Source organism: Carya illinoinensis, chromosome 15 (assembly GCF_018687715.1).
Source record: "Carya illinoinensis cultivar Pawnee chromosome 15, C.illinoinensisPawnee_v1, whole genome shotgun sequence".
Lineage (NCBI taxonomy): Eukaryota > Viridiplantae > Streptophyta > Magnoliopsida > Fagales > Juglandaceae > Carya > Carya illinoinensis.
In genome coordinates, this window is record NC_056766.1 from 27,419,382 (window position 1) to 27,440,450 (window position 21,069).

Consider the following 21,069-nt stretch of genomic DNA (forward strand, 5'->3'; position numbering starts at 1 on the left):
TTCAGATCCTAATATGGTTAAAGATATTGCATTATGATTATGCACCAATATTATGCACAATTATGCACCAGAATTGTGGGTACTTTTTCACAACATTTATATGGTGGTGATGTCCAAAACCGAATCAGTATGCACCAGTATTACGCATATCATGACCATCAGATCTTAATATAGGATTCTAAGTGTTAGTTTTTAGGTGTAACCTGCTAGTTTTTAATAGTTTGAGTGTGTAATGTGTCTGTTATGATAGTTTGGAGTGCAGAATTTGAAGCTAGCTCTTAGTAGTGTTATAGTACAAAATTTATAACTTTTTCCTAAATCTAGGGGACATGTATACTCCTATATTCCTAGTCATAAGAAAATCTTACATTTGAAATGTAACACAAGTATTAGTAACTGGCAAACATTTATGTCTAGCTAGATTTTTCTACTATCAACACATAGTCAAAAAAACTCTCTGTACAAAAGTACTATTTCCCCCTTAAACACCAAAACAAAAAGAAAAGCAAAAGACAAATTAAAATGTAGAATATAAGGGAGGATTGGCTACTTGGGTTCAACTCTTGGTGAGACTGTGTATGCACCACTATAATCAAATGTATCAATGCTACTAACATCCTTTTTGTGCATAGGATCATTGTAAGAATGCTTAGAAGCACCCCTTGAAGCTCCAAGGTAACTTGTAGGAGACAATGCAGATGTGCTTGAAGCCACCCCATCATTTTGTAATATTGTTTCAAGGGCCTTTACCACTTCACTCATTGTTGGACGATCTTCAGGCAAATCTTCAATGCATTGTATAGTAATTTCCAAGAATTTCCCAAACCCTATAAGATTTGATGTGTCTCTAATGGATGAATCAATCATATCCCACAAGCCATAGTGCTCTATCTCGTCCTTGTTCATTGTTGTTCTCACCTGATGAACGATGTACTTTCCATTCTCAAACGGTCGCTTGGATGTTAGCAATTCAAGCATAAACACTCCAAAGCTGTAAACATCACTCTTTTCGGTTAATTGTTGAGTCTGGTAATATTCTGGATCAAGATAACCCTACAAGGAGAAAACATTTTGCAAAAATTAAAATTTAAAGAGTATTCCAATGAATGAAAAATCTATATTATATTACATAAGACATTTTTAATTTTGTTGTAGGATTGGGTGGATTGGCATATACTTTGAATTTTACAATACCATGCATGAACAAGAAAATGAAATAATAAAAAGTTGTTTTGATAAACGTTAAGTTGCCAATTTGATTACCTCAACTTCCTCAAAGTACACACACACATACACACACACACACACACACTCTCTCTCTCTCTCTCTCTCTCTCTCTCTCTCTCTCTCTCTCTCTCTCTCTCTCTCTCTCTCTCTCAAGACCTTGCAAATATATTAACCACAATTATTATGCAGATGTTCAACCCTTCTCTACCCTAAAAGTACTTGCTTGAATTGTATGACAACACATTCATTAGCAGTAAGTTAACAAATGAACCAAAGGATTTTGTGAAGAACTAATAAAGTAGTATAAACCCTAGAGTATCATGTTAATAAAAAAAAAAAAAAAAATCTTTTGCCACTACATTAAATTAATACCAAAAAAAAAAAAGTTTCTGTTTCTTGCAAAAAATTAAATTGAAGACCTCAATAATATGTAACACTCAAGCCTTTGAATCACGAAAGGGAAATTTTCTACTGGAGATGAGACTTACACAATCATCCATTTTAAAAGACCAACCTTATAAAGCCTCCCCAACCTATTGTTGACATCATAGGTCTAATTAGAAACACTTTAGCTTGACAAGAACATAAAAATATTGGGTTAAGCCCCAATAAAAAGGTTGCCAGCCTAGTAGGAGCCTAGCTGATGAAATTAGGGCCCAACCTTGCTCCTAAAACCCAGTAAAGTTCTTCCTTTAATATTAGAACTTCTAATCCAAACATAAGCATGGAGTCCTAGCAACCTTAGGGCTTCAACTTGACTAATTTCCCAAATAACATAAGAATCCTACTTCAACGAGAAAGTTTCAAGAAATAAAGCTGCTAGGAATTCCTGCTAAACTAGGACTCCAAATCCTAGAAGGAATCATTGAGACCTAGGAATGAAAATCTCTATAATAAAAGGTTGCGTTCAGCCCCTTGAAATTCATCCAACTCCAAGGATTTTCAAGAAATTCATCCCCTAACTCTTTGAATGTGTTGTCAATCTTAAATCCAAGAATACAAAATTCTTCATCAATAAATATTCATTGTCATTCACCATAAAACAAATCATGTAGTGGCATTACCATAATGATGATGATGATGATAACAACAACAATACTAATAATGGTAGAATCTAAAAATATAAAGGGGAAGCCGACATGGCTTCCACTTAAGCAGTTGGGCAAACTCCACTATCCCATAGTTGAGTCTATCCTATACCATCACCAAGGGCCCTAAACCATTTTATTTTCCACACTCTCACACTCATTTTTTCATCACTTGACTCTCTTTCCTCTCCTCACCCTCTTGGCTGACCAACACCATCCTTATTACCTTTGTTTTGTCACACTTTCTGACCTCCCAAACAATACTTAGCTACTAATACCACAAGTTCCTTAACCCGTAATCAATAAGTAGAAGCTGAGAAGAGAAAGTATCATCCTCCATTGTGATTATTTTAGCCCAACATATTCAACTTGTGGTAACTATTAGCGTGTTTGATGATTAATGTCGGAAACCTTGCAGTGTATGTTATGGAAGGTTAATGGTCATGCATTTTTTGGTGACGTTTTGTGTTTAGAGCATGAGATTCAAGTTTTGAGACAAAAAGATAACTATTTCCTGACTCTTGCATAGCCCACGGTCACTTCATGAAAAAAGTGAAATCTTGCATGCGTATGACTTAAGTTGTTTTCTAAGCATGGGCTTTTGGTATCTAAGTCATTTATAACATTGAAGTAAAATGCAGGGAAAAAAAACAAATGCTAGAGAGTTTTAGCCATGGCATGTATATTGTGATCTTGTGCATGCATGTGTATAAACTAGTAAAAAAGCTTGAATCTTGCAATATAAAGGAGAAGTTGATGAAAATGTGTTGAAAGTCTTAACTTTTTAGATCACATGTTTCGGCCATCACATGATAAGAGGTCATTGAATCTGCATGCATGTATCTTTTAATGTTGATAGCATAAGTTTGATCTTAAATAAGCCAGTCACGTATAAGAATCTTGCTAGACTTGAAGAGACGAAGAAAAAGCTCCAAGTTCTATACAAATTCATTTACGCCATAGCTTGATTTTAATATGCTTTTAACTTGCATGCACATATATAGAAGCTGGAACTCTTGAGGCATGCATGTTCATTTAGGAACAAATGCACAAAAATTATGAGGTATGCCTCATAAGGGGTTTTAGCCAAGCATAGGAAAAGAGTGTGTTAATCAAAGGTCCAATTAAAAAATGCATTTTTTTTTATTTATTTAGGAAGGAAATAAAGTCTAGGTTGGTTTTAGTTTATTAGGTTGAATCTTGCACTGTGGCATTAAAAACTTGGTGATATTTGATGTGAGTTTTGTTGAAAATAATGAGGGTAGGACTTGATCATATAAGGGAAAAGGAAAGCTCAAAGACTAGGTACTTACTTATAGAAGTTAAGGGAATCTGAGAGAAAGTATTGAAAGTTGAAAATAAAATGTGTTGGATTGGCATTAGGGGATTCGACCATATAGATTTGTTAGTGCTTGAAGGTGTGAACGTGTAAATGTAAAAGTGTATAAAATGAGTAAATAAAAAATTAAGATATACATATATAAGAAAATATTATTACAAATGAGTCAAAAATGTAAATTTAGAAAAGTTTAGGGTCAAATTGCAAATACTAAAAGCTAGAGGGGTCAAAATGTATATAAAACTTAGGGCAGATTAGAAAAACTAGAAAGTCTGGGGATTTAAGAATTTTTTACCTTCACTATCTATCTATACAAAAATTATGCAGACTCTATCATTGACAATGACTGAGTTGTTTCTTACCTTCATATAATGTTATTTGCTAAATATTTGAATTTTGCATATATTCGATCATGAAATTGAAAATAACTTTTACAGATAAAAGTCAGTTTTTAACTTTTATTAATAATATTTGTGACTCTTTTATTAATATTCTCTACCAATGAGAGATCAGGCCATAGACATATAATAACACTTACCATCGTGCCTTTGACTTGAGTTGAAACGTGGCCATTCGAAGTATCTGATACTAGCTTAGACAAGCCAAAATCTGCAACCTTTGCAGTCAAATTTTCATCCAACAGAATATTCGTGGACTTAACATCTCTATGAATAATAGGAGGATTGGCATGCTCATGTAGGTAAGCTAGTCCGGTGCCTGAACCAAGAGCAACGTAGAGTCTTCTGTTCCAATCAAGATAAATGCCAGATTTCCCTAGAGTTCATATTTAGGCAAATAGTTTCCTATATATTAGATATTTGCAAAGAGTTAATTAAATTGATATGAATGTACCTACGTACCTGATAAGCTATCTCTAATTGTTCCATTAGGCATAAATTCGTAGATCAACATCTGCTCTTCTTGTTCAAAGCAAAAACCCACAAGGCCAACAAGATTCTTATGATGAACTCGGGAAAGCAATTCAATTTCAGTCTTGAACTCGAGTAAACCCTGCGTTGATCCTTGCTGAGCTCTTTTGATAGCAACAACTAGTCCATCAGAAAGCAACCCTCTATAAACCTGGAGAGAACATAAAAGCATCAACAAATAGTTCTTGGAAGTGGATTTTGCAAAAATTTGACTGAATATTGAGAGATTTATGTACCTTGCCAAATGCTCCAGAACCTATCTCATTTCTCTCGGCGAAATTATTTGTGCACTTTCGGAGTTCATCATAAGAGAACCATCTTGCACCTTTTAATTGTGGTGCTACCCCACTGCAATCATGGCCACTTGATGTCCAAGAACCTGAGATATGGAGAAAATTAGACATATAAGCCAACAAATGCATGATGTTCCATCTTCCTTAGATACATAGTCTTGAATTTGAATTATACAATCAAGCACAAAAAATTAATTAATTTTACTAATTATTTACCAAACGGTGTACTAAATCCAATGGCTTCTTCTGCACGTTTTTTTTGTCGAACAGCATATATCCCGACTCCAAGGAGTCCCAGAACCAAAATGGCACAAGTAAATGCTATCCCAACTATTACATGAGTGCCAATAGAAGTTTGGCCTCCACCTTTGGCTGAATAACATTTTCAATATTGTCAGGTAAAGATATAATTTTCACTCTCACACACACAGAGTAAAGATATGATTTGAACCTGGGAAAGCATAAGGGTCTGCAATAAAAAAGTAGGTTTCAAATTGTTGAGGGAAACCATAAAGCCTATATTCTTGAATAATCATGAAGAACCCAATTCTCTGAATCTCTGATCGATTAAAGTATTTTCCGGTTGAGGGAAAGAATGCCAGTTGCACTTGAAGATAGCCATCACCATTGAATTTGGCATCTTGAATATAAATTGAACATGGAAGGAGACTCTGCTTCATCAACAAGCTATTTTCCAGTAATTTAAACACAGTTGCATTGGGCAATTCGCTTAAAAGTGATCCTCCAACAGATAATGTCCCTTTATATGGATAGGCACATTCACAATTCTGAGGGTTACGATCTTGATCAAGAGGACATGATGCATTTTCACAATTAGCCAAGCTAGTAGAATTAGGCTTTGTTGGTTGCTGATCTTTGATCTGGCAGTAAGTATGCATGCTACTAGTATCATCATTACATACCGGGTTTCCTATAAGTCTAAAGTCCATCAAATTGACAAAGAAGGTTGATGGTCAGAAGAAAATACACAACATATTTTCGAATTGCACATTTAAGGGCCAAAATTCACTCACAGTAAGGATATATGGTATTTAGTTCCCACTTTTACAGAAGAAATGTTGTTGTTTTGTAAATCAACAAGCTTTAGTTGTGGGCTGATCTTTTCTGGCACACCCATGTCCAATGTTTCACTAAATTCATTGTTTCTCAATTTCCTGAGAATTGAAATCAAGTGTGAGCTATCAAGCTAACAATTCATTTATCTTAATTTCATAATATTCTGAACCTATACCAATAATATATCAACTTACACTTGATGTAATTGTGGAAAGCTAAACAATTCATGTGGTATGGACCCTTGAAGTGACCCATTTTCCATAACCCTGCACACCAATCACATAGTGGTGAGTATTGATAAAAATTTGAGGAATTTTCATATGTGAAAGAATGAAGACATACAAAGTGGTGAGTGTTGATAAGGTTGAGAACCATGTTGGAGCTGCCGATGGCTCAAATGAGTTATTACTAAGGTCCCTAGTAAAATAAACCATCGTACAAGATTCATGATCAATACATAAAAAGAATAAATTTCCCATACATTAAATTGGAAATTGCATGCAATACCATGCCATCAACTTACAAGTAATTGAGTTTCGTCATTTGAGTCAAGTCTGGTAAAGTGCCCGTCAATTTATTTAGAGCTAAATTTCTAAGACGATAACAAGAAGGTAAAAGATGGTAACCACCAATATGATTATACTAAAAGAACACCACCACTATATAAATGTTGTGAAAAGGTACCCACAATTCAACGATATTTGTTAGGTTGCTAAGATCTGGAACACTTCCTGTCAGAGCATTTCTGTCGAGCCGACTGTTGCAAGTTGGAATAGTTTTAATTCTCAAGAACAGTACCAGATCATAGTGGACTTGTACTGAAAAGGTTAGTTAAAAAACACCAATGTGTCATTAAATTAGGGTGTATTTTACTCACAGAACTGTAAGACTTTTTACAAGTCCTATTGTTGGTGGGATACTTCCAGAAAGTTGATTTCCATCAAATAATCTGTCTTTGAAGAAAGCATTTAGAAGTAGAAGAAAGCATTTAAAGCATGCATGAAAACAAACTAATAGTTGCTATCAAACTTACATGTGTCTCAATGTCATATTAGAGCTGAAGAGTTTGGCTGGAATGGGACCTGAAAGCTTGTTCTTATTGAAATGGCTGCAAATTTGAAGACACCACATTATTATTCTTTTATGGATGCAATAAGCAACGTTTTGTATCCTTAAACATATTCAAATTATTGCATTTATCTTAATAATAGATTGGACCCAAGATTGGGAAAAGAAAAAAGATTAAAACTCACAAGTGTCCAGCCTTCAAAAGAAGGTCCAAGCCTGGGGCCATGGATGTTGATATCGGGAGAGATCCTGTCAACATATTCTCTGCGAGGTCTAGCCAGAAGAGTTTGGAGAAGTTACCCAAAGATGGAGGTATCTTTCCAGTTAAGTTGTTTGTATTAAGAGCCCTGAGAGTGAGAGTGTGTTGGTATAAAAGTAATAATTAGATACTTAACAATTTTCCAAAGCGGATAAAGAAAAATTACTAGCATTGTGATTCATGTAGGGATCTTATAAGCATTGAAAGATCTTACAAGAATTGGAGATTTGAAAGATTTCCCAATTCATCTGGAATATCACCACTGAAGCTGCAACCAGTTAGGATTCTGAAATATGAAAGACAAAAATGTAAATATATGCTTCTCACTGTTGTAGGGTTTGATGGATATATGCAAATAGGAAATTACAGATAGCTTATTGGATCTTACAGGGAAGTTAGGTTCTGCAATTTCCCAAGTTGTGGAGCGAGCGAACCTTTGAGCCCACGGTTAAATGATAGGTCCCTAAAATTTAATAATGTTAGCACTTCAACAAAGTAGTAGAGTGGCAAAATCTATTTAAATTAGGTCTCACAATCATAATAAATAAAAACTATTAAAGTTGGTCTCACAATAATGTGAAAAAAACAAAAAAAACATGTTGAGAAACTAAATTTATAAGTATTTACATTATAGAATGTTTGTTTTCATTAAAGGGAGAAAGAAGAATGAATGATACATACAATGTTGTCAATTCTGTGAGTTCCCCAATGTCACCTTCAAGCTTCCCTTCTAGGCCCATCGTTGATAATTTCCTGAAGAGATTTGGAAGGAATCCACAAAATAAGGATATACAAAGACTTGCCAAAGAAGGAAGATCAAGGAAAATTAAAAAAAAAATGATAAAATAAGGATATACATGAATTTGATTTGCAAGTAGATGTAATCTTAATCTTAAACATATAATATATATTGTTGTGTCAAGGGTACTGCAGATTAATATTAGTCTGTTTTTTAAACAGATTTGCAAGAAAGAGGACTATGATACAGGAAAAGATTAATTCTACTCATTATCTTTATTCCAAAATTTACACTTTATTTTTTATTTATTCTAATTTTATTTTTATTAAATTAAAAGATTCTTCTACTCATCGTTCATATATTATATATTTTTAAAAAAATTATAAAAAATTGTATTTAATATGTGATGTGTATAATGAGTAGAATTTTTATACGGGAAAAACATGACAATAACAGGTGAAGATGTTTACAAGGCAGTAACCCTATAAGTAGAATTGTTGCAAGTAACTCCATCCCAACCGGGTAATCCACATGGATCCAGTGAATGCTCCCAACTTGGTGGTGTGTTTTTCCACGCGTCCTTCAGGGCGAGGAGTACAGTAACTGCATGCACCAATAAAATGTTTAATCATCAACTAATGATCTTAAAGATCGATTACTTTTGATTAAAAATGTACAGCAGTAGGTCGCAGTATTATCGTTAACTTGACCCATCAATCCGACTGTTGAAGAATTTTATTTTATTTTTAATATTTTTATTTAATAATTAACGAATTAGTTATTAATTTGTTTAGGATTTAAATTGAATTTAATAAAAAAAAACTCTAAAAAAGAGTTTTCAAAAACGTCTTTTTTTAAAAATAAAAAAATATAATTATTCACTTTAAATATTTTTAATAGTTGAATAACGAAAATTATTGAGTTTGGAGAGGATTGTGTACTGGCGGATTGAAGAAAGAAAGTTTCGGACACTGATGAGAGACACTGGCGAATAACGAAAATCAAAGCACCGATATTATCATGAAAAAAGAAAAAAAGAAAAAAAAGAACAAAACATTTGTACGATAACCCAGATAAAGAATATATGTATATATATATGGCAGCGTGGTGATCTGTTACATACTATCATTAGGATCAGTAAGTGAGTAGATGAAGTGAGTTCCTGAAAGAAAGAAAGCCAGAAAGAGCAGTTGCAACTTCATGCCGATCGACCTCCTGCACATTAATCTCTCTCTTGATGAGCTCTCTGTTTTCACTGTGTGCGCGTGCGCTTAATAAGTATCTCACCACACATTCCTTATATATCAAAGAATAGATCAAGTCTACGTACACTTATGGGTCTTCCTCTTCGTCTTATTCGTGGAGGACGTTAAAGCAAGCTGTGCTTGACAAAGTCATCCCGTTGGTCAATACTAAACTAATGCATGATACCGTGAGGATGGCGCTACTCATACCCGAAAATGGTATTTTCCTTCTGTTAAATTATTTGTGTTACTAAAACATAAATAATTCAGTCTTTGGTGACTTTTTTTTATCAGTATTGAGAGACTTTGGTAGACCCAACTGGAAAATACACAATCCATTTTATTTTATTATTATAATTTTTTTAAAAGTTTTATATAAAATATAATAAATAATTTAATTTTTTTAATCTTAATTTAATTTTTTTAAATTTAAAATAATAATAATATTTTATTTAATTTTTAATTTTTATATAAAATTATCTTATCTCTTTCAAATAAAGTTAAGACGTTTTCCTCATCCGCCTGCAAAACTGTAACATCAATGAAAAATATCATCGTCATCATCATTTATTACTTTAAGGTGTCAATCTCCAGACAGTTGGTTTTTTGTGAACCGGCTCCCACGACGTCGGCACCAAATTATAACCATCAATTTCTCTATCCCAATTTATATTCGGAGTTATCATCCGATCACTCTCTCAATCTCTATCTCATCTTTTTCATTTTTTTTAATATTTAAATATTATAAATATAAACGCTAATTAATTTTTAACTTTTTATATAATTATTATAAATATTTTTAAACTTTTAAATAAAATATAAAAATAATATAATTTTAAAATAAAAATAATGTTAAAAAACTTTATAATATTTTATCAGAAAAAGTCTCTTTACCGCCGGGGCTTGACCGTTGGTCAAAAAAAAAATTTGTTTTTTTTATTTAGTGAATTTTTTTTTACTTAGTGATTAAGAAAGTGATTTTAAGTATATTGACATTTTTTTTAACTTAATGATTAAAAATGTGAAAAAAAAAAGAAAAAAAAACCGCCCAGTGTTATAAATGGGGCGACATAGTAACTAAATCTTATTTTAATTCAATTTTTTCTTTCTCATTTTCTAAAACTCTATAGGATACTTTAAATCAAATAATTTTATTATTATTCACAGATAATTTCTGTTGTAAAAAACGATGACAATAAAGTGAAAAATAATATAAAAGAGAAATCAATCACACACAACATAAAGATTTATGTGGTTCAACAAATTGTCTACGCCCACGGGAGCTGCAGAGAATTTGTATTACTGAGAAATCACAACACAATAGTGTGACGCCCCCAAATCCCCACGCACGGACACGGGGAAATCGAGACGTCCGGATGGTGACAACCCGGGTCACCACCCTATCGACGAGTGCCAAGTGTGTGCGAAAGCAACAAATGTGCACGAAGGAACACGCAGCGGATAACGAAAGTCATATAACTAAGTACCAGAATTTTCTTAATATAATACAAGCTGTTTAAAACGTACATAATTAAAATATTACAAAAACACAAATATAGTTTTAAACCAAACTATAAAGCATAACTTCGACATCAAAACTCCGGCGGAGTCGCATCCTCGGGCTCACCCTCCTCCTCCTCCTCCTCGAATCCTACACCAAAATCTATGGAACTAAAAATGGTACCGCAGGTAAGTAAAATCCAAACACCACCAGATAAAAGCATATAGAACTCAAACAATATGCATGAAGTGATGCCAATGCGCAAGACCCATAAAAACATATTTTTCCACGCACACCAAAAATCTCATTTGACCCAAAAACACATCCTTTCCAAATATCATGCCAAAAGTCACATTTGGCCTTTATCCATCTCAAACCATTATCCATTTTATCCGTATGCACCATGACCTCCCCTAGGGGTCATCCGCACACCCTGGCTCTAGTGCCACACCGCAGAGTACCACCACGCATGTGACACCTAACGAGCGATGCCCAGTTCCACGCCCCACGTGTTCGTAGCCAAGCATCCTCTAGCCCTCGCCAGTGAAGGGCCACAGAGTCAGTGCATAGAGCGATGCCCGGTTCTGCGCCCGGCGCATTCGTAGCCAAGCACCCCCTAGTCCCCGCTCCCGTCGTCGCCCAGCGACAACCCATGGGACATCACTCAGTTTATTCCGCTCCCGAGTGACCAGAGGAGCTCCACCGAGATAATACCCCATCCCGGCTTGGGGTCGTGATACACACGCACCCGTAAGTCCACTTACGCCAATAAACAGACTTTTCTCAATTAAATAAAAACACACGTGCATGCACCATGTAAATGCAATATCAATGCACAAAAATAATCAACCAACCATAAATCAACAAAACCAAGCACTCCGTCCACAACCCATCCGACCCCCGAACTCCTCGGACTCAGTCCGGAATCAGCCAACCAACAGATAAATATTTATTGAATGAGCAAAATATATTTAAATCTAAAAGTAGAGTTTAAAAAATACTTACAGCGCTATATGGTATTTTTAGAAAGCTCGCGGCGTTGCAAACGGCGGAGGAAGAGTAACGTAACAGTGTAATTTACACTGTTGCCGTGGGTAATAAATTACCCATTTTTGAACTGGGACAAACCAAGGCACGAAATTGATAGGGAATGGTCTTGAGATATTTATGAAGCTAAAGGAAACGAGTTTTGACCGTGGGTGGTGGTGGAAATGAAGGTCGAAGGCCAAAAAGGGGCTGAACAGAGTTGAGCTCGTGGGAACTGCTCCGGCAACGGATCGAGGCCGGAAATGGGTGGTTTAGGTCGGCAAGAGGTAGGGGAAGAAGCTGTGAAAAGATGGTGGCCGGAGGTGGTGCGACGGCACCGGAAACGGTGAAAAACCGTATGGCTTGGAGGAGCTCGTGGTGGCTAACGGTGGCTCGAATGGAGGTGAAACTTGGTGTGGATGTTCACCGGTGAGAGGGGAAGAAAACTGGGTAGGTGGTGTAGGCCACGCCGCCAGCGAGCGGCGATTCTGGGCTGTGAAAGCAACTGGCGACAGGGGCAAAAACAGAGCAGGTGCAGCGACTTCCGGCGGCTCTCGAAGGCTAACGGCTGGTCCAATAGCTCTGAAAATTAGTGGGGATGATCTCTGGTGGAGGGGGAAGAGAATGGTGGTGGCGGTGCACTAAACGGTGGCCGGACGGCGGAGAACTGGGCCGTCAAAGGGGCGGCGACGGGAAGGGGTAGGAGAAGGGGGCTGCGCGGGGAGAGAGAAAACGGGAAGAAAAAGAAGAAGAAAAAGAAAGAAAAGAAAGAAAAGAAGAAAAAGAAAAAGAAAAAGGGAAAAAGAAAAAGAGGAAATAAAAGAAATGAGGTCCAATCCTCATTCCGGAGAACAAAAACCGATCCGTCGAAAACGATATTAAAAACCGTAAAACGACTAAAATAAATTAAACACAACATCAAATAAATTAAAACCAATTTAAAATACATTAATTTAAAATAAATAAACTAATATATTAATTAAAATAAAAACAACAATTCAGTGAAAATACACGTAAAAGCGGGTCATCACATCCTCCCCCCTTAAAAAACAAATTTCGTCCTCAAAATTTGCAAGATCAACCATCAGCGCCAAACAGATACAAGGTACAACTACGAACATATTTGAGAGATACATAACGTCGACAACTTCCAACAAAACCAATGGTTATTAACTTTACACCATAAATTGCTAATATCGACGACGCCTTTGCTTTACCTTCCGAATTTTCATCCTATTCCAACCTTGGTAACCTAATAGCCACTTCCCGAAATTAACCATCAATAAATAAAATTTGCACGACCAAAAGATTAATCTCCCATTAAAACTCTGAATTACTACTAATTCCTCAAAATCGATACAAAATTTGAACTTCTAAAAATCTCCAAAAATCATGCTTTCGCGCGCACTCTTATAACTCACCAACATACATAAAGGCTATATCCTTAAAATTAATATCATGAAGTACAAGCTCAATCCACACCTAACCACAAGAAAACGTTTACCACAATCATATACTTCCAAAAACCACAAATCTCCACTCATTCCTCAGTTGGCCATCGTTGCCCTAAATGAAAATCGACATTCCGTAAAAATACATCCATTGATTGATGACAGAAACCAGTACTAATCAACCTCCAGGCCCCAATTTGAAACCACATAACACCATCCCAAAATACACCTGTCTCCTCTAAAGATAAGGAACATCTCCAAAAGGCCCAAGTCCTTCCCGGCCAACCAACGAGAGCGCTTATAACTTCTATCCGATATCTCATACTTCAAACTCATTATAAACTACCATTAACATCACCTAGACATAATCAAAACGCTCTTGGTAACTCACCCACCTACTTGTACTCTCAAAAACTATAGTTTTAGCACAACTAATTCATTCATAGCACTTCGCAAAAAAAACATCTCAAGACAGGTCATACTGTTTAAATCTTCAATCTATCAAAAACTATTAAACAACATTCAAGGATCCTACTGCTTTATTACTTCATACATATGATCATGCTACCCACCTTTGATGCATAAGTTTCAACTTCCAAGATTTATTACTTGATACACCCCACATGGTGACCTAACGATCTCCTTTCAAGTTAAATAACCATATCCCCAATTCTCCCAACTGGATACTTGATCTCTAAATAAAAGTATAGCCTCACCAATTTAAATTCCTATGACTTCAAGTCGCAATTAATTCTCAAGATGAATACAACAGTCGTTTCAAACCATCATCCCAATGGGTAACCCGATTCGACTGTACATTCCGTTCAACTTACCAAATGACTCAGAGCCAAAACCTCTTGAATTTAGTATTATCACACATATTCCTCTTCAACTCCTACCAAGCCAAAAATAGATGAGACTAGAACCAGCACTCCCCGAAATCCATACGCACTTACCATTACTACTCATCGATATCATGTACTCTTAGCCAACACCACAAATCATTCAAACGTACAAGTGATCCATTATTACATTTCCATCACCTGGACTTATATCCTCAACTCAACAAGAATCATTCCTGAATCTACTCAACTTATATCCTTAAATCAGCAACTAGTCATCGCTTAAAGTTTGGTACCGAGAATGACCTTAGACCTGCTAAGAATCCATTCCCAAAAGTCTGCAGATCATATAACCTCAAATTCAATCGTATTTAATACCAACACAAAATCTACTATTTTCAACACCCTGATGGACCTATATCTTTTGAGTCGATAGAATCATTTCCTAAAATCTGCCACTACAACCTTGAGTTAACAGTAAATATTTTTCTAAACTAGCTCAATATATTCAATCCTCAAAGAAAAACACGAACTAGATCATTACCTCCAATTCTCAAAGGAATCTACTCTAGAAAAAAATTTTCATATCAATAACTCAACTCTAATCAACCCCATTTTAATGGTTGCAAACTAATCACTCACTAGAGTAGATCAAGCTACAGCACTAAGTCTGTAAAACTAAGAACTCAATTCCAATTATAAATCAGTCCTTCAATTCTACAATTCTAAAACCTTAAATCAAACAAGAATCATCTCCCGGAATCTCTAAGATCAAAGAACTTACATCCCATAATAGAAAAATCGACTTCTCAAATCTTTCAAATTCTAAAACATTAATAGATAATAAATCATTTTTTGAAATTCTCAAGATTGGTGGCTTTAATCCGAAACATTTACCTTAAAAGCTTGTAAAATCTAAAGCCCTATTTGCCACCAAATTACTTATCCGAATCACGAAATCTAAAACTCGAAACTTAATTATTCCCCCCCCCCCAAAGCTTGTCGAACCTAACACCTTAATTACCATAAACTTATTTTCCTAAAATCTATAAGGCCCCAAACTTTAAAACTTTAATGAAATTTCATAAAATCTATCATTGAAATTTGTTGAACTTACAAACTACTACACTATAGACCATTTCATAAACTCCACGGAACTAAAGAACTCAATTATTCTACTTCCCTAAAAGATCACCCAGATCATGCCACTCTCTCTAAGCCTCTATAATATAAGAAAAACAAACCACACAAGGCGTTCATCACTAAAGATTACATTAGACCCCTACCTGTCATGACTCTAGCATTCTGAGTCTCCGTAACCTTGCCTCCAATGGTACCAAGAGTCACTGCGCACATGAGCCCGAGCTAAATGCCTCTGGTTAGTTTTACCACTGCGACGAGCTCCACGGCTTTCTTGAACTCGATTAGGGCACTTACGAGCAAGATGTCCCGTCTGGCCGCATTCAAAACATTGGTTACTACCCAGACGACACTCGCTTCCATGAGCTCTATTACATCTTCCACAAACTGGCACTCGTCCTCCCATACGCACTCCCGAGGCTGCTAATGGTCGAATCCCAGTCTGCTGAACAAACTTCTGAGGCAAACCCGAACTACTTCCTTCACCAGAAAAATTCCGCCTCTTATGTCCTGGAGGGGAGCTCATTCTCAAATTATTCTCTCGCTCCACAAGAGTGGCCACATCCACTAAATCCGGAAAAGTGGATATCCGGTGGCTGACCACCATACGGCGTATATCAGGACATAGACCCTCCTAGAAACGCTCAGCTCGCATTTTTTCTGTGGCTATGAGGTGGGGAGCAAATCGCCCAAGTTCTATAAATTTTCGGGCGTACTGTTCCACGGTCATGCTCCCTTGGACTAAGCTTGAGAACTCTCTTACTTTTTGCCACCTCACAGAGCAGGAAAGAAGCGATCATTAAATTCTTTCTTAAAGCGCTACCAGGTCACAGTGGCAATAGACCCCAATCCTTAAACAAAATTCCCTTAAACACATCCTTAAAGTTTGTTGAACCTACACTCTCCTATACTATAGCCCCGTTACATAAATTCTATAAAACCTTGACCTCAATCATCGTACAAGCAAACCACATCGCAAAAAAATTCAAGCCTACTACACTAAAGGTTCAAGCCTAATAATAGTATCCTCGATTATACCGCCTTCCTGCCACAACAAAACCTTTGACCCCTTTAAGAAAAACAAATAAAACCATCATAAAACCAAAAACCAAAACCAACACCACACAGCAAGAAATAAAAGAAACCAACATGCAAAAACATAACCAAATAAATAAAAACAAGTAAACAAGCTCAAACAAATAAAACAATTAAAACATATTCAAAAGCAACTTTACTTAAAATAAATTTTAAAACACAACTTTAAAAACATTCTGGTACTACCTACGGGACATGTGGTTTTACCCAGAGTCAAACCGCTCTGATACCACCTATGACGCCCCCAAATCCCCACACACGGACACGGGGAAATCGAGACGTCCGGATGGTGACAACCCGGGTCACCACCCTATCGACGAGTGCCAAGTGTGTGCGAAAGCAACAAATGTGCACGAAGGAACACGCAGCGGATAACGAAAATCATATAACTAAGTATCAGAATTTTCTTAATATAATACAAGCTGTTTAAAACATACATAATTAAAATATTACAAAAACACAAATATAGTTTTAAACCAAACTATAAAGCATAACTTCGACATCAAAACTCCGGCGGAGCCGCATCCTCGGGCTCAGCCTCCTCCTCCTTCTCAAATCCTGCACCAAAATCTACGGAACCAAAAATGGTACCGCAGGTAAGTAAAATCCAAACACCACCAGATAAAAGCATATAGAACTCAAACAATATGCATGAAGTGATGCCAATGCGCAAGACCCATAAAAACATATTTTTCCACGCACGCCAAAAATCTCATTTGACCCAAAAACACATCCTTTCCAAATATCATGCCAAAAGTCACATTTGGCCTTTATCCATCTCAAACCATTATCCATTTTATCCGTATGCACCATGACCTCCCCTAGGGGTCATCCGCACACCCTGACTCCAGTGCCACACCGCAGAGTACCACCACGCATGTGACACCTAACGAGCGATGTCCAGTTCCACGCCCCGCGTGTTCGTAGCCAAGCATCCTCTAGCCCTCGCCAGCGAAGGGCCACGGAGTCGGTGCGTAGAGCGATGCCCGGTTCCGCGCCCGGCGCGTTCGTAACCAAGTACCCCCTAGCCCCCGCTCCCGTCGTCGCCCAGCGACAACGCAGGGGACATCACTCAGTTTATTCCGCTCCTGAGTGACCAGAGGAGCTCTACCGAAATAATACCCCATCCCGGCTTGGGGTCGTGATACACACGCACCCGTAAGTCCACTTATGCCAATAAACAGGTTTTTCTCAATTAAATAAAAACACACGTGCATGCACCATGTAAATGCAATATCAATGCACAAAAATAATCAACCAACCATAAATCAACAAAACCAAGCACTCCGTCCACAACCCATCCGACCCCCGAACTCCTCGGACTCAGTCCGGAATCAGCCAACCAACAGATAAATATTTATTGAATGAGAAAAATATATTTAAATCTAAAAGTAGAGTTTGAAAAATACTTACAGCGCTATATGGTATTTTTAGAAAGCTCGCGGCGTTGCAAACGGCGGAGGAAGAGCAACGTAACAGTGTAATTTACACTGTTGCCGTGGGTAATAAATTACCCATTTTTGAACGGGGACAAACCAAGGCACGAAATTGATAGGGAATGGTCTTGAGATATTTATGAAGCTAAAGGAAACGAGTTTTGACCGTGGGTGGTGGTGGAAATGGCGGTCGAAGGCCAAAAAGGGGCTGAACGGAGTTGAGCTCGTGGGAGCTGCTCCGGCAACGGATCGAGGCCGGAAATGGGTGGTTTAGGTCGGCAAGAGGTAGGGGAAGAAGCTGTGAAAAGATGGTGGCCAGAGGTGGTGCGACGGCGCCGGAAACTTGGTGTGGATGTTCACCGGTGAGAGGGGAAGAAAACTGGGTGGGTGGTGTAGGCCACGCCACCGGCGAACGGCGATTCTGGGCTGCGAAAGCAACCGGCGACAGGGGCAAAAACAGAGCAGGTGCAGCAACTTCCGGCGGCTCTCGAAGGCTAACGGCTGGTCCAATAGCTCTGAAAATTGGTGGGGATGATCTCTGGTGGAAGGGGAAGAGAATGGTGGTGGCGGTGCACTAAACGGTGGCCAGACGACGGAGAACTGGGCGGTCAAAGGGGCGGCGACGGGAAGGGGTAGGAGAAGGGGGCTGCGCGGGGAGAGAGAAAACGGGAAGAAAAAGAAGAAGAAAAAGAAAGAAAAGAAAGAAAAGAAGAAAAAGAAAAAGAAAAAGGGAAAAAGAAAAAGAGGAAATAAAAGAAATGAGGTCCAATCCTCACTCCGGAGACCAAAAACCGATCCGTCGAAAACGATATTAAAAACCGTAAAACGACTAAAATAAATTAAACACAACATCAAATAAATTAAAACCAATTTAAAATACATTAATTTAAAATAAATAAACCAATATATTAATTAAAATAAAAACAACAATTCAGTGAAAATACACGTAAAAGCGGGTCATCACAAATAGTGGGGCAATTACTGTTCTGCTACAGTGTTTCTACAGTGTGGCCATATGTTAGAATTAACATATATATAGTCAAACGGCGGAAAAACCCTAAAATCCATATAAAATCAATATTCGCTCAAGCAGCTTGTCGAGCAAACTTCCTTCCCGCAAGCGTTCGAGCTCACTATCGAACTGTCTTTAAGCGTTTGATTCTACCTGACTTCACTCAAGTGACTAATGTCTCCACTCGAGCAATGTGGACTATACTTTACAATACTCAACAATTCTCTCACTTGGAGACTGATACACTCATTGTATCGCCAGCTTTCTCAAACATGATATCTTCCACCTTTGCAACTCACTGCTCCTGTATTCATGCTAGAAGAACAATTAAAGTGACACAAAACTTATCAGTAGCATTTCATTCTAAGATCAAGCATATTCAAATCATGTATCAAATGGTATTTTCTTTCTTTTAAATTATTTGTGTTACTAAAACATAAATACACATATATTTAAAAAATAAGAATATTTTTAAAAAACCAATGCCGGACTCAATCAGACCCAACTGTTGATAGAATAGAATTTCTATTTCTATAATTCAGTCTTTGGTGACTTTTTTTATCCGTATTGGGAGACTTTGGTAGACCTAACTGAAAAATACACAATCCATTTTATTTTATTATTATAATTTTTTTAAAATTTTTATATAAAATATAATAAATAATTTAATTTTTAATTTTAATTTAATTTTTTTAAATTTAAAATAATAATAATATTTTAATAATATTTTATTTAATTTTTAATTTTTAATTTTTATATAAAATTATCTTATCTCTTTCAAATAAAGTTAAGACGTTTCCCTCATCCGCCTGCAAAACTGTAACATCAATGAAGAATATCATCGTCATCATCATTTATTACCTAAACTAAGTGTCAATCTCCAGACAGTTGGTTTTTTGTGAACCGGCTCCCACCACGTCGGCACCAAATTAAAAAAAACTAAAAACCATCAATTTCTATATCCCAATTTATATTCGGAGTTATCGTCCGATCACTCTCTGTATCTCAATCTCATCTTTCTCATTTTATTTTAATATTTAAATCTTATAAATATAAACGCTAATTAATTTTTAACTTTTTATATAATTATTATTTAATTATTATAAAATTTTTAAACTTTTAAATAAAATATAAAAATAACATAATTTTAAAATTTTAAAATAAAAATAATGTTAAAAAACTTTATAGTATTTTAATAGAAAAAATCTCTTTATCGCCTGGCTTGACTGCTAGTAAAAAAAAAATTATTATTTTTACTTAGTAATTAAGAAAGTGATTTTAAATATATTAATTTTTTTTAACTTAATGATTAAAAAAGTGATTAAAAATATGAAAAGAAAAATGAAGAAAAAAAAAACCGCCCAGTGGTATGAATGGGGCGACATAGTAGCTTGATCTTATTTTAATTCAATTTTTTTCTCTCATTTTCTAAAACTTCATAGGATACTTTAAATCAAACAATTTTATTATTATTCACAGATAATCTCTGTTATGAAAAACGATGATAATAAAGTGAAAAATAATATGAAGAGAAATCAATCACACACGATATAAAGATTTACGTGGTTCAGCAAATTGCCTACATTCACGGGAGTTATAGAGGATTTTTATTACTGAGGAATCACAATACAATGGTGGGGCAATTACTGTTCTACTACAGTGTTTCTACAATGCGGCCATATGTTAAAATTAACGTCAAACGGCAGAAAAAACCCTAAAATCCGTGTAAAATTAATATTCTCTTGAGCGGCATGTCGAGCTCACTTCCTTCCCGCAACCGCTTGAGCTCACTATCGAGCTGTCTTTGAGCATTCGATTCTACCTGACTTCACTCGAGCAGCCAATGCCTCCATTCGAGCGATATGGACCAGACTCTACAGTACTAAACAATTCTCCCACTTGGAGATTGGTACACTCACTGTATCGCCATCTTCATCAAACACGATATCCTCCACCTCTACAACTCACTACCCCTGTCTTCATGCTGGTAGAAGACCAACTGAAGTTGCGCACAACTCATCAGCAGCATTTCATTCTAGGACCAAGCACATTCAGATCAGGTATCAAATGTAACACCCTTTGTCAACATATCAGCATGGTTCTTGCTTTTACAAATCTTCTCAAGTAATAATTGTCTATCATCTAACAATAATCGTATGAAGTGATACCTGATCTGAATGTGCTTGGTCCTGGAATGAAATATTGTATTTTTGGCAAGGAATATGACACTCTGACCATCACAATAGAGAGTGCCTTTCTGATTCTTTTTATCCAATTCTTTCAAGAAGCCTTGTAGCCATATC

General features: G+C 36.4%; 1 protein-coding gene across 4 annotated transcripts; it reads right to left on the reverse strand.

Annotated features, from left to right (window-relative positions):
* Positions 1-389: 389 nt before the first annotated feature.
* LOC122297183 (leucine-rich repeat receptor protein kinase HPCA1-like) lies at positions 390-9,371 on the reverse strand. 4 transcript variants are annotated; one of them, XM_043107145.1, is made up of 20 exons: positions 9,350-9,371; positions 9,143-9,234; positions 8,490-8,622; positions 7,962-8,033; positions 7,669-7,743; positions 7,495-7,566; positions 7,207-7,368; positions 6,987-7,061; positions 6,831-6,902; positions 6,642-6,710; positions 6,477-6,545; positions 6,296-6,370; positions 6,148-6,219; positions 5,911-6,051; positions 5,328-5,815; positions 5,093-5,248; positions 4,820-4,962; positions 4,515-4,734; positions 4,193-4,428; positions 390-1,053 (listed from the first exon to the last, which is right to left on the reverse strand). In XM_043107145.1, exons 2-20 carry the CDS (start codon positions 9,219-9,221, stop codon positions 547-549), a joined length of 2,916 nt encoding a protein of 971 aa, XP_042963079.1. In that variant the 5' UTR covers positions 9,222-9,234; positions 9,350-9,371; the 3' UTR covers positions 390-546. The 4 variants fall into 4 exon arrangements, with proteins under 4 accessions (XP_042963079.1, XP_042963078.1, XP_042963081.1 ...); XM_043107144.1 differs by lacking the exon at positions 9,350-9,371 and having other exon boundaries at positions 9,143-9,310; XM_043107147.1 differs by lacking the exon at positions 9,350-9,371 and having other exon boundaries at positions 8,551-8,622; positions 9,143-9,309.
* Positions 9,372-21,069: the final 11,698 nt, after the last annotated feature.

Coding starts and splice junctions, on each gene's coding strand:
- LOC122297183 (XM_043107144.1), bottom strand. CDS start 9,242: ATGTGCAGGAGGTCGATCGGCATGAAGTTGCAACTGCTCTTTCTGGCT. Junction 5,249..5,327: donor AGACCCTTATGCTTTCCCAG/GTTCAAATCATA, acceptor AATGTTATTCAG/CCAAAGGTGGAGGCCAAACT. Junction 1,054..4,192: donor CTCAAGTCAAAGGCACGATG/GTAAGTGTTATT, acceptor TTCTCCTTGTAG/GGTTATCTTGATCCAGAATA.